The sequence below is a fragment of the Athene noctua genome, chromosome 1 (assembly GCF_965140245.1).
Source record: "Athene noctua chromosome 1, bAthNoc1.hap1.1, whole genome shotgun sequence".
Taxonomy (NCBI): Eukaryota; Metazoa; Chordata; class Aves; order Strigiformes; family Strigidae; genus Athene; species Athene noctua.
In genome coordinates, this window is record NC_134037.1 from 167,042,060 (window position 1) to 167,056,213 (window position 14,154).

The window sequence follows — 14,154 nt, forward strand, 5'->3', positions numbered from 1 at the left end:
GGGTCTAGGGTGAGCAACAGACACAGAAATGAAGCTGGAGCCAAGAGCGATATGGGGAGCTGTGCTGCTACATGATGAAGGGCCAAATGCAGGCTTTCAGGTTCCATATAGACAAATTATATAAAGAATTAATAATCAGTCATTCTGTAATTAGCATTAAATATGATCATTTCCAGGACTTGTCCTGTGGAAACCTGGCAGTGCATAAAAGAAATATGCAAAGAAGCAAGCTAAAATTTTTGTATACAGCAAGCCATACACTTTCCATAGGCTTTTGGAAAGGAGAGAGAGCTGGACTGAAAAGGTCAGTCATGCTCTGCAACAGGCGTGATGGAGGAGCTTACACTGGCATAACCATCAGTTTAGCTATCAACAGCATAACTGCCATGAAAAGTTAATTCCTGCATAGACTTGACCCTGACTCACATGTTTGTAGGGGTAAAAAATATAGAAGTGAGAGTGGTGAGACACCAAAGACTGTGAAAGGAGGGAGAGAAGACTGAGTGAAGTAGGGAGGGGAAGAGAAGCTGGGGGAATGAAGGGGAAACCTTCCCAGCTCCAAGGGCAATCAGATATTTTATTAGGTTTAGAGAAACAGCAGGGAGAGGTAAAGCAGTAAGCCAAGGCCCTGTGGGAATGTGGAGACAGACTGATGTGCAAGAGACCTACAGTGGAAGGGGAGGACCTGCAAGAGAAGAGATTAGTGGGTAGAGGAAGCGGCTGAGAAGCTTAGATAGGGAGTAGGTAAGAACAAAAGTATCAACTTTTGAAATTTAAAAATTATTAGTCTCTGCTTTTTTCTTCTAGTCAGACTTTGTTCAAAATATATCACTGTCCCTAAAATACTTGGCTTGAGTCATGCTCCAGCTGCCCATCACCTTCTCAGGCCAGGCTGCACCTTCCCATTTCCAATGACCCAGGAAGTATTTCCAAATACAACCTTAGACGCTAATCAGCCCCCTCCATAGGCACCAAGGTACTTTCTGAGCTTTGCACAAAGCCCAAAGTTTTTTCTCTCCAGGCTTGAACACAGACTCTCCCTGCCCTTCAGGTGGGGTGAGCCATTTGGTGATGAGTCCACCCAGGAGGGTGCAGGGCAGGAGCAGGCACCACAGGCAGGGCTCTGAGAGGTCTTGCTCCATCATGGAGGACAAGGAGAGACGGAGTGCAGCAGAGAGGAGGAAACAGGGTTCAGTGATGACTTGTGGAAATGTGTTTCTCTGGGGAAAAGTGAATGGAAGATCTTTCACTGAAAGGTTTAACTTATCTGGGGTTTTTTCCCCATGTAAATCCCTTTGAAGATTACCACCCTGCACTCCCCCAGTTTGGATGTGCAGCTGCTCACAGCAGGTTTCAAGGGGCACTTGGTTTCTTGAGTGCTGCAGGAAAACTAGATTTTGGAGAGGTTGGGTGTCATGGTCTGCAGTGGGTGTCACTGTGTGAGTACAGCAACTTCAAGACTGGTGAAGCAAACCCTAGAAACCCTGTCCCATGGCTGTAAATAGGTGACTGTGATTGATGGGGATGTTTCAGGGACAGGACAGATTTTGGAAGACTATTGCAAAAGGATGTTGCTTCCCCAAGACATGTCTGACGGGGCAGCTCCTCAGAGGGGCTGCACAGGCTGGCAGTCCATGGGAAAGGTGAGCCGAGACAGTGGCGGTGCTGTCCCTGCCTTCTCCTCGATGACTCACTGCCTCAGTCCCTTCTGCGTATAGTTGCAGCCATGGGCGGGGTGAACAGAGTGGATGGGGATGGATGCCATGCCACCCCATGTCAGCCCTGCATAGAGAGTGGCTGGGGCAGCCCTCTTCATCCCTAAAGCTTTACACTTGCCCTTTAAGCAGGGTTTGCAGCAGTGGGGGGATCTCGACCCATGTAAAGACAGTGTGGATGTTTTGTGCCTTGACAGCAGCGAGTCCAAGTGCAAACTGTGTAATCTGTATTGTACAGTTACACCTTGGAAACCTTTAATAAAGCTGGCTCTGAACCTCATAGGTGCAACAGACCGTGGAACCGGGAGAGAGGCGCCTTTTTTACTCCTTGGGAGCACCCGCCAGGGTAAGTGATATCTGGCTGGGGCTCCGCCAGATCATCGGGCCAAAGGCTCAAGCCCCACAGCCCTCTGAAAGCCACATCTACTTTTCAAGGTTGTGTGTACAAAGTGGTGTGTGTTGGCCTCGGTAAACAGCAGAGAAGGCAAAGCAGTGCTGTGCAACACTTGACGAGCCGCCTGCATTCTGGGGGATAATAGCTTAGTGCTGCCCATAGCTGGCTGAAATGCTCCTTTAAGGCAAACAGTGGAGAAACATTGTCTGGCACTGTATTGCCAGGATTTGGCCCAGCTGATGAACTGTTGAAGGGTTTGATAGAATAATTCTTCCTAGTCATTTCTGCCCTATGTTGCACAGCATAGAATGAAATAAAGAGATTTGGGAGGGTTAAACCAGCTAAAAGGCGGCAGCAATCTCATGGAGCTGCATGTCCTGTTTGATGAATACCATCTTTTGTCGCCTTTCAGGCATGGACCTGAGCTGTGCCTTAGACTGCATCAGGCTTTTACCATAATTTCTGAGAACTCAGCTTTTGTAGATTCACTTCTACATGAAAAGTTCTTGAAAAGGAACCAGCAATTTTATAGCAAAGCAGTTTTTCCAGCAAGTATTAATGTAATTAAGGACGGGGGTAGGATGTGTGATGGAGCTTAAGAAACACAATTTAAATACACAGAGACACTAGATATGACAAGGAGGATGGAGAGGCAGGAACAGGATCATCACCTAGATTTTGGAGCCTGACTTTTTGCTGGCTGGAGAAACTGGTTGCTTTCTTAAATAGAAATCAAAAGGTGGATGCTCACCACTGTGAGATTCTGGTCATTAGATGTCTCAGTAATGTCCAATCAAATCCTGCAGTGCACCAGTGACCTCATCCAACCACTCTTGCAGCCAGTCATCATGGGAGGAAGTCTCAGCCTCCTCCTCCTCTACAAGACCCATCGCCCCATGTGCATCTCCCAGTGTGAGTGCTCTTGCTGCTTCTTTCCGAATGGCTGCGTTTTTGTCGTCATGGCCATCCTCCTCAGGTACCTACTGCTTGTCAAGGTCAATCAAGTTGCTCAGGAGTGAACCATGGTAAAATGGGGTAAAGGAAATGCTTAGCGGAGCAAGGTATGAAATGATCAGTCACAGAAGTCCTGACTGACATACAGAAGCAGTGGGGTTGATGTGGAAGGGCTGCTGCAGTGAGAGAGGCTGCACCCACCTCAGAATAGCGGATAGCCTAGGGCATTAGGCTCCAGGATAGCCTGTAGGATAGACTGCAAAACAGCCTAGAGGATAATCTACAGGGTAGCCTCCAGGCCATTTTACAGGATAGACTGGGGGATAGCTTACAGGATAGCCCATGGGATAGCCCTACAGTGGCAAGGACTTTCTCCTGCAAAGTGCCTGCTCCAAGCTGCCAGAGGAAGGATGTGAAGCAAAGGCTTACACCTCCCCAAAGTGTCCCCTTGCCGCTGGCTCTGGGGGCATTAGGAGTACCACTGGCTCTGGTCCAAAAGACCAGCCTGGCTCTGGCTCCAGCTCCGGGACTGGCTTGGGGACCCACTCAACCCTGCCAGCTCTTAGAAATCCCCTTCACACAGTGAACGAGCCCTGCCTGCATGTTGCAGAGGGCAGCGAGGCTGCAGATCATGCTGTAGCCCACAGGGTCACATTGGCCTCCTCTGCAGGTCAGTTGTATCTCGCTCAAATTGCAGCGAGGGCCTGGGGGTACAAAGGGAAGGCAGCACCGACCCCACTGCCACAAGTCCAGCTCTCCCAGACTGCAGCACAAAAGAGGCCGGGAAATGTTTTTGCAGCTCCTCCATCAGAAGCCTCAGACAACACACATGTACCACTCACAGGCCGAGCTGTTTCCAGCTGCTGTGCATGCTTGCAGCCCCTCAGACAGCTTCTCTCCTCTGCGAGGGTGGAGGAGCCGCTGTCTCCAAAGCTCTTTCCCCTCCATGACCGAGCGTCACCCGCCGCTGCTTCACCTCCCCACAGGCACTGCAGCACAGCACAGACACACAGCAGATGGCATTTGGCACCCGCTCAGAGAATCGGCTGTCGGATGCTTTGCTCCCTCCCGGTTTTCAGCTGTGCCTTCCCATGGGAGAGGGTTTTGCCAGGATACTTCACATTCCCTTAAATAACAAATTCCTTTGCTCAGGGGGTGGCAAGGATGGTGTTGGGCGAGAGTATGGGCTTATGCTTTCTTCGTGCTTCCGGAGCTTACAGGGGGAAAAAAAAAAAAAAAAAAAGCTGAAAGCTGCTGCTTTTTTCTTTCTGTCCTTGTAATGATAACAGAAGGGATGTGGAAATTAAGCTGCTGAGTTTGAGCTGGGACAGTCTGAGCCCTGACTGTGGCAAGTGTTTGAAAGGATGCCTCCATCACAGGGCACAGCTGTGAGCCCGTCACACCGCTTGCAGGGTGCAGACAGCTCACCAGAAGGGTCGGTACTAATTATTAATTATGGTCCTATTTCAGCATAAAAGCAAATGACATCTCTCACCACCCGGACGAAAGAGGTTTTTGCCCTCTCCCCAGCCCCCTCAGGTGCTAAGTGCCACTTGATCTTTTGTGTTACAGGAGCTGGTCAGCCGCGGGGTCAGAGCTACAGTGTGGATGCCCAGTAGCTCTCAGCCCGAAAGCCAAGAGGGGTTGTTGCTATGGGAATCGAGAGGGCACTTGCAGACAGCAGCTGGAGAACTGTGTCTTTCCCTGTCCGAGGCAGCTGGATTTGGAGGGAAGCAAAACTAAAAGGAGGTGGCAGAGAGAGAGACAGAGGCACAGCAAAATGCATGCACGTTAGAGGAGGGACCTTCCCAGAATGAGAGTACAGTGGGATACAGAAGAGCAGGGACACCAAACTGTCAGGCAGCGGTGGCTCAGCTTGGCAGGATAAACCTTATTTTCTCCTCTGCTTGACACTTGGAACAAAAGTCCAGTGAAAGCCTAACTGTAGCAAGATGGGATCTGCCTCCTCAACTTACCGGTCCAAGTGTATTTATTTGGATATTGATGGAAGAATTCAAAAGGTACTTTTGCCGTTTTTCTCAAAGTAGTGTCTCCGGACGCAGCAGCGGCTGCGGGCTGCGTTTGCTGCACGACCTATTTCTGGAAGGCGAGTTAGACGCGTGTTTGCATTCGTGGGGCTTCAGATCTCTTTTTAAGGGGAAGTGGGGGGGATCTTGAGCAGCTTCTGCTTTGTACACGGATGTTTATTTAAAGGGGAAGGGGAGGCTGGCAGCAGGGGAGGGCTGGGCGCTGCCGGTGTGGGGATCTTTGGTTTAGCAGCCGTGCAGGCTTCCTCTCCCGGAGTAGCGTCGCGATGTGTTTACAAAGTTTTGCCTGTGGAGAGGTTTTCACCCAAGAAGTGGGAGCCGGGAAGCACGGTGGGCTGAGTTATTTGGAGATTGCCTGCCTGGGGGGTTTTAACGATGGGCATTTTCCTCCCACCAAGCTGAACGGTGGCAGGTGCCCGGCTGTTATGCGATGGGGTGTGCCGCTGCATTGCCGGGGGGCTGAGGGGTCCCCGCCACTTTTGCCAAGTTTTCCGTAAATGGCGATAAACGTTAATTAAAACTTTCACTTTCATTAGCCTGCCTTGTTTGCTTAACTACGGTTCACAGCACAGAGCAAACTGCGGGATAAATGCATTCTGACTAAAAGGGAGAGCTCGCACACTGTCAAGCTGACAGCCCACTGCTTTTAAACAGAAACAATGCCACTGCATTTTTGCAAATCTTTTCTTCTTTTTGTCAACAATTCTCTGGCCACAAACCAAGTGCTTTTTTTTTTTTTTTTTTTTTTTTTTTTGTAAGAGAGTTGCTGCGAGGCTCAAGAACAAGTAAAAAACTCTGACTTGCAAAATTCAAATATCTCTCTCGTCTTCTTGCTCTAAATTTTCATTTCACCCAGCCTCGCCTTTTGTTTCTCCTTTAAAAAGAAACAGCAAAGATAGATACCCTTTCCCTTCCCTCCCCTTTGCTGTATGAGTGACTGCAGAAATGAGGTAAAGGGAGAGCGGATACTCACAGTCCCGTCCCACCGTGCACGCCTCCATTGCCTACGGTCCCCTCTGCCACCTCCCTGGAGATCCACCACAACTGCCAAAGTCGTGTCCTCAGGAAAAAGACCTCAGAGAATCCAAATCTGCACCAGGTTCCCCAGAGCAGGCTGCTCCTCTTCATCCATCTCAGGGTGTAGATGTGACGGTGGTCCCTCTGCCACGCAGGCTCCTCTGTACCGGCAGGCAGGAGTGTGCCGGCTCTGTTGAGCTGAAGACGACGCTTCTCTCTTGCCGGGGTTTAATGATTTGGTTGCCTGATGGCTTCCAGAAGCAAGGCTTGTATGGAGCTCCCTGGCACCTTTACAGTTCAGTATGAAAATGTTATGGTATTTTGAAAGGGTGGCGAGTGTTTCCAGAGATGTTGGTAAAGCACGTTGTCTGTCATCTATGCTGGTTTAAAAAAAAAAAAAAAAAAAAAAAAAAAAAGTATTTCTCAGAACCAGTCTCTGGAGAGTACTTCTGACAACTAAAAACACAGAAGAGGCACAATTCCATGAGCAAGCAAATGCAAATTTGGGCACTATTAAGGGTCTTTTTTTTCTCGATAAACATTATCTGTTTCTTTTGTCAGATGTGAAATTCCATCTGTGCAATGTTTGGAAAGACTCCTGCAGTAAAAATGCCATGTAAATGGGGTTCACCCAGGGGTAAGCAGGGCATATCTCAGATTCTCATGCCTCCTCAGTAATAACATCATTAGAAAGAAAAAAAAAAAAAAAAAAAAAAAAAAAAACCACCAACACAAAGCAACCCTTAATCTTCCAAGGAATGCAGTATTGGAGGCTTCTAAAGGGAACTCATTAAATCAATGCTAAGCTACTTGTCAACCCAGTAATGAGCTTTATTATAACAGCACTTGTAGAGTTTGAAGGGGCTCAGCTCCAACTTGCAACAGGCTTGCTGGGCATCGCAGAGTCATGCAGTAGAACTGGGCATCCTACAATAGCGCTAGTTGTGATGGCAATTGTTCACAGGTAATTTTGTGTTTTCATGGCCTCATCCTGAATTTCTACCCATGCAGCCACAGGGCATGCTACCGACTTTGGAAGTTGTATTGCCTCGGCACCGGGTTAAATGAAGGGACAAACTAGGCTCAGAGAGCAGTGTGCCACCTCTCCTGGGAACCTGTGTGTTGCAGATGAGCACTAGAAAGTGCTCTGTGACAGGAGTGTTGAATTAAGTTAAGTAGGTTTGTGTGTCGGCAGGTCCACAGGGGCACAGCAGGAGGGAAAAGAGATGCGGCAATCCCTGAAGGAGAGTTTGCTGGCTTTGAAACCCTTCTCAGTAGTCACTGAAATAAAGGAGGCACCATCAGCAGGGGTTGAATGCAGGACTACACCCAAGGCCACCATGTCCCAGAGGAAGGGCTGAGGTCCATACCTGGAAGGCCAGTGCTGTGAACACCCAGGAGTCCAGTAGCCTCCTGTGGGAGGGCGGTGGGGTGCTGGGAGCAGAGGGGAGCCTAGGCCAGTGCTGCACTACATCGCTCCTACATCACACTGGGGAAGCCTAGACCTCACCTCCATAACCTCCTCGGCTCCTGCCCTTTCCCCTCATCCCCACCCTACCTGCACCCTCAAAGGCTCCCAGTCATTTGTCACAGTTTTATAAAGTGATCTTTCAGAAGCATGGGTAGGCACAAAATTGTCTTCGCCAAATCTGACTGCAGGGACAGGCTCTCTTCCAGTAGGCAGAGTTGACTGAGCATCTCCCCATGCTGGTGCAACAAGGGCTCTGCTTGGGAGGGACGCAAGGTAAGCCAGCAGACACCAACCACAATAACCCCACAGGCACCTGAGCTCAAGATCCCCCAAAGGGTAGCTTCTGTGTCCACCACAGAAAGGTTTCAGGCTGCTGGTAGCTGTGTCCGGACCAAGGGGCAGGGGATGGAGGTCTCCCATGGGGCAGCCACCTACCGAGCTGGTGGAGGTAGGGTCAAATGGGAAGCAGGAGATGGAGGGGACAGCTGTGCCGGGGCTGTGGGAGAGGGAAGATCAAAGGCTTCATGGCCTTACATCCATGTGCTGAACAGAGGCTCTGGGCAAACCAGCTTCAAAGAGGTCACTTGTTCTCAGAACTGATTGAAAAATGAAATTACAGCGTAACAAGCTTCATATCCAGTGCCTATGTAAAGGGGATGCACACCTGGGGGAAACAAGCATGGCTCAGTTTATTTATTTTTAAAGGATGCTCTCACTCAGAGACACGCGGTAGTTCGTTAGCTGCTTGCTTGGACACATGCCTCCCTCTGCACGTTGCACGCATGGCCAGCACACCCGTGAAACACATCCATGTCCCATGCCTGCCACAGCATGGTCTGCTGACAGGCAAAGGAGAAGACGATGGGACAGGGAGGTATCCGTGGCTGTGTTTTATATAGGATAAGATGAACCTGCAGTACCACCGTGGACAGGGATTTCTTGTGTTTCCTGCAGTGCCACTAGATGGGATCAGGCACCCAAACCCCCAGCCTGCCACCAGAAATGTGAGGCTTGCTGCACCAAACTAAGTTGGATCAGGAGTCTTATTTTCTTCATAATGTTATTAACCCTTTGGCTGCATTTTTAAGAAAAATTCCTATTAAGTCTGTTTTGAATTAAAAATCTAACAGCAAGAAAATGTTCCCCATCTTATGCCCATTTTTTTTTTTTTCCATGAAGAAATTGCTAGGGAACCTTTTCTTTTGACCTTTGAGATTTAAATGGTAGCAGAGCCGAACCAGACAGTGGCCTTATTCCCAGATGGGTGGCTTCATGGCTTTCATTTTCAAATGTCACAGGGTAGTGGCTTTGCTTACAGAGCTGTAAGGAGTTCCTCTGAGAAAAAATGCTTAATTCATGAGGATTTCTGTTTCCAGTGTCTTAATCAACATCATATTTGTTACAAGGATGGAAAGTCAGAGTGGTACAGAGCCCAAACTAACTGGAAAAAGGAAAAGGACCACCACCTTTGTAAGGATTCTATGAAATCACTTAGGGTGGTATTTTCTTCCTCTTCAGAAAGCAAGTAAAGAATTTTGGAGTAATTTTGCTGGTTTACTGAGTCATTCTGGATGCCAAACAGAGAAATGACCTCTTTTTTTCTCAAAGAAATGTACTGAGTTCAACATTTCTGGGTGTCTACTGTACTGACCTGTGGAGCTGGACACTGAGCCATCCACGGCCAATTTTTCCTCTTGGCCCAAGGTCCACAATGAATGGAACAACACTAAGACTGTGTTTTGGTGCTGTGGTTGTTGCACTGAAACGTCAGCACATGGGACTCGTTTCTGTCATGTGAGCTTCTCTTTTTAATTAGAGCAACAGCGACTGTGGTATAAATGCCTAGACTCTAGCAAACCCAACAGATTTTTCCAAAGCTCACCATGCTATTTTTAACACACCAAACTGGGTTCAGATTAAAAACAAAACACAGCAGAAAAATAATGGCATGATGATCAGTTCAAGGCGATTAAATATTTTTGCATCCCGGTGGCTTTCTCAGCGCAGCAGGGCAGAGGTGCTCTGCAGTGCCCATAGACCCCATCCTTTGTCTGTTTGGACTGAGGATTTAGGGCAACACCCTTCCAGCTCCCAACCAGCGGGGGTGGGGGGGGGTGGGGGGGGTGTAGAGGGCATCTGGGACGTGGACACCTCCAGGGGACACTACCTAGTTGGTGTTCTCAGGTTCTTCCCATGCATGAACAAAGCGAGGCCAAAACCCACTTTAGCATGGTGAGATATAAGTATGTTTTTGTGGGATCAAGGCCATTTTCTTAGTGCTGGCAGATCTCTGTGGGTGAGGGAGAGCGGAAGATAGCACAGCCTGAGTCTGGCTAGTGGTCTTAGCTAACTTTGACTCTCTGATTTTAGCTGGGCCCAGTGAATTCAAGGCAGCTGCTAGATGTTCTTGTTGTAAAGCAGCAAGAAATGAAGAGCAGATTCCTAAAACTCTACCACATTGCAGCACATAAACATTTTAAAGAGTAAAAAAGGCTTAAAACCATGCTTTTAAAAAAGTGAAAGAAAATGTCATACTTGAGGCCTCTTTCTCCTAAGCCCCCTTCTCTTTCCTTCCCCCCTCTTTTCCTTCTCCCTTTCCTACTCCCTCAGAGCATTTAGGGGTCCAAACCATAACCACAGCATAGCTCTGTAATTCCAGCGCAGTTCCATAATTCTTCTGTACCCATCACCCAGAAAGGCTTGTTTGCTGCTGTTTATCTCTCTGAAGTCACATGCGGTCTATTATAGTTATTACAGTTTATACTAACGTTAGCCGAGACAAAATGTAAATTTAACACTTTCCTGCTAGAGTTACCTACGAATTCGGACAAGCCAACCACAACAACTTATGCTACTCATATACGTCTCTTCAGGCTTAGTACAAACAAGACAAAACCACTTCATTTCTAGCACCTTTTTAGTGAACTTCTACAGCTGCACATTGGTCTTTCACTGTCCTTTCACCATACCTGCTTTTCCCTTACTCTGTTAAATTAACATTACCCTTCTAACAGTCCTATATTATCAAGCATGTTGTAATGTCAGACATTAATTATGTGAGTAGTTTTGAAACAAGCAGCCTAGCTTCACTCACATTTAGTAAGGACATTTGGTGCTAAAGCATTCTTATTATCCATTTTACAAAACATTTCAAGCCTAATGCATTAATGTGCTACGGGGTTAATTGCACTTAGAACTCCATTAGCAGAGAATGTGAGCACTTTTTATGTTAAGAAAAGCCAGAGTACAGACATTTGTGTTATTTGTCAGAGGCTGAAATACTTTTATGTCCGCTGCAAAAAATAAACTTTCAGCACAGCCTCTCACAATCAGCCTTGCTGGTTCCTGGTTATATTCTGCCATTAATCATTAGTATTGAAAGACTGAATATTAGCAGTATGTTCCTTAGTATGGTCAGCAGGTTGCACAAGTCTGTCTTTAATGTAACCTTGCTTCTTCCGTGAGCCCCAATGACTAAAAAGTAATGAGATCCTTCCTTGCTCGTAGTGAAAGAGCCAACCTCTGCCATGCTGTTCCTCTCAATGGATGTCCAAGATTACCCTGGGTGACACATGTATGACTGTATCATAGATGTTTTCTCTTTCCTGAAAAGAGAAAAATCTCTTTTTTCCATAGCTCTCTGTTCAGGGGTGTTATAAGGATGGGAATTGCAACTTATCATACAGCCATGTGCCTTGGGATCCTGATACATCAGCCCTGTCTGGCAGCTCCTGTTTCTTATTTTAGGGTAATGTGTCTAATTAGGAAACTATCGGGATTCACCCCACTTAACCATTAACTGTAGCCAGCTAAAAGTTAGTGATGACAGCTCCAAGTTAGTCATGCAGGTTCCTCTGTAGTCACTGGGGAGGTGGGTGGTATCTCCAGAGGATGATTCAGCCCATCTTAAACTGGGTTTTGGAGACGTGTGGGCTGATATACCCTCTGGAAGTTGTCTTCTTTCTCTGTTGGCAAGAGAGGGAGTCTGGCAGAGCGACATGCATGAGTTGCTGAACTTGTAGATGGTTAAAGTTACGTCAGACAAATCCCACCCGTACATTTCACCGATGCGTCGCGTTGAAATGAACGTTGTCAAGCTGCGTCACTGCCCGAAGGTAAGTGTGAATCAGCAGGAATGCACAGCTCTGGCAGTTGGAAGTAAAGACATCTACCGCGCTCCTCATCCTCTAACAGAAGTGGTGTTTGAAGATCTCCGGCGAGCTTTAATTTTTGCTCAGCTGAGGGCTCTCATGTTTTCTTCCCCGCACATGCACATGCACATACACTTATTTTCTGTTCTTCTCTTAGAGAAACTCCTACTACATCAAACAGATGGCAAATCTGGCATACTATTTTTAATACTGCCTAGCATTTGAAGTGCAGATTAAATGGAGTGGTTTTCCAAATATCAACTGTTAATTAGTGAGAGAAATAAAAAAGAGACAGTTTGGATATAGTTGGGCTCATGCTATGCTTGTATCTGAATTCGAAGAATGAGAAACCTGGATTCTAGGTAAGGGTTCTGTTGGATATTGGGAACTATGACTGATAGGTCATTTGTTGCTATTTTTTGAGGAAGACCTATTTGCTTACACATTTAGAAATACGTATTCCTTCCAGTGATTCCTACAAAGTGGTATCCAAAAATTCTGGATCCTGCTTCATTTTGATATGCACAACAAAGAGCACCGGAGAAAAATTTCACATTAGCCTTCTGACTTAGAAATTCAGAAATCCTCCCTGAAAGCTGCTCTTACAGAAGCAGCAACAATTTTCACAGTCCATGCAAGATACATAACTGAGTTTTACCCGACTCTTTTCTGACACACTTTCCTCCAATCTCATCGGTGAAAGATTATAATTTTAGATGTTTCAACTCCACAATTTCAGCCCTGACTCTGAGCATTGCTCACTGAGCTGAATGAAGGTCATTACCAAGTGCTAAAAGTCTTGAACACAGCAGGCTGAGACCAGCAAAAGGAAGCAGGACTGGAAACTGAGGGTACACTGGCTTTGAAAATATTTCTGCATGATTTATTTAGGAATTTCACTAGGGTAAAAAAAACAACCAAATGTGAGTTAAATTCTTGGAAGAAAACCCAACTCCCAACAGCAGATCAGAACAGGATAACATTCTGGACGGGGTTTGCAGTTTACAGAGAGGATTAGCTGTTCGGAGGATCAAATATAGAACAGAAATTGGATTTGTAAGCTGTGTTTTTTACCCATCCTATCTGAGAGCAAAATATAATGTGATTAGTTGTAAACTGCTGGGTTGCAGAGTATGTACACAATGGTCCCTTAGTAATATCTCCATCACAGTCCTTAATATTGAACTTCTCCTCTGACTGGGAAATCCAGACAGAGTACCAGGGCTCTTTTTGAGATGGGTTTTTAAATCCTTGCCCTAGACCAGAGGTGGATACTATGGGTTAAGACAACGGCCCCTTATTTCAGAAGATGTTTCAAAAAATGCAAAACTGTCTCCAGGAAAGAAGTCAGTCCCGCAGAAGTGAGCTCTGGGCCAGGAATCAGCCATCCCCATCGAGTCATGCTGTCCTACTTCACAGTCACTGCATGCTTCATCAAAATATTATTTCCACTCCAAAAATCCTCGGTTATTATTCATTCTGCTTTTCCCCACTTTGCTTCACATTACTTTCCAAGGCAGACAGACAACATTGCCCACTTAAATCAAATGGCTGCTTCTTGGTCTTGATGGAGAGTCATTGAAATAATCAAGCTAAGCATTCGGAGAAGACTAGTTTTTCTGTCTTTTTTTTTTGTTTTTTCTGCACATGGTAGAAATTTTGCTAACAGTAACGAGGACAGAAATATGAAATAATGTTAACTCTCAAATGGGAAACGAATTGTTTGCAGATGCTGCATCACTTTTGAGGAAAACATTATTCTCCTTCTGGCAGAAATCCAAGGGAAATGCAATTAACAGGGCTTATATGTGGCTGATTTTCTTCATGGAATTTAGTCATCGATCTGCAAGCTGAAGCAGGGGCCTCTGTTTCCCTTTCCCATGTGGTGTATCACTACTGTCGCTCTGCTTACACATGATTTTGGCTCTGCCTTTGCTTTCAGAAATTAAACTGGCAACTGAGTGCCATGTGATGACCAATCTTGCAGGAAACTCTCGTACCACCAGGCAATACTGGAGTTCCTGTGTCCACTCTTTCTTGTAGTGGTGTGACAGAAGCTGCATCCCTGGCTTATTTGGGTTGTGCTGACTTGTGTGACTATGCACTTTTTTGACACGTATTATGGGGAAACCTGTCTGTGCCCTATATACACATGATCTTTGCCCACTGCCACAGCTATAGAAACTGCCTGTCTCCCATCTTTGGCCTCTGTTATGCTCCATAACGTCTCAGTCCTGTCCTAAGCAGTGATATCTTCCAGTACCAGGTGTTAATGCAGGGAGTGAGGTGCTGTAAGACACATCGCAGCAGTGACTTGCCACCTTGGCATAGGAATGGGGACCTAAGCAAGACAATGACTATGGCTTAGAGACAGCTGAGACAGGTTAAGGGAGATGAAGTTCCT

At 46.6% G+C, this 14,154-nt stretch overlaps 1 protein-coding gene across 4 annotated transcripts in view; it reads left to right on the forward strand.

Moving 5' to 3' along the window:
• The first annotated feature begins 4,791 nt into the window (after nt 1–4,791).
• The window catches only part of PDE9A (phosphodiesterase 9A), a 50,076-nt gene continuing 40,713 nt past the window's right edge, over nt 4,792–14,154 (forward strand). For 2 of the 4 annotated variants that reach the window (XM_074904229.1, XM_074904239.1), the window contains exon 1: nt 4,794–5,084. In XM_074904229.1, the coding sequence (XP_074760330.1) occupies nt 5,016–5,084 (69 nt within the window). In that variant the 5' untranslated portion in view covers nt 4,794–5,015. Of the gene's footprint in view, nt 5,085–14,154 lie in introns of all 4 variants that reach the window. The other 2 variants (XM_074904221.1, XM_074904210.1) reach the window with 2 other exon arrangements.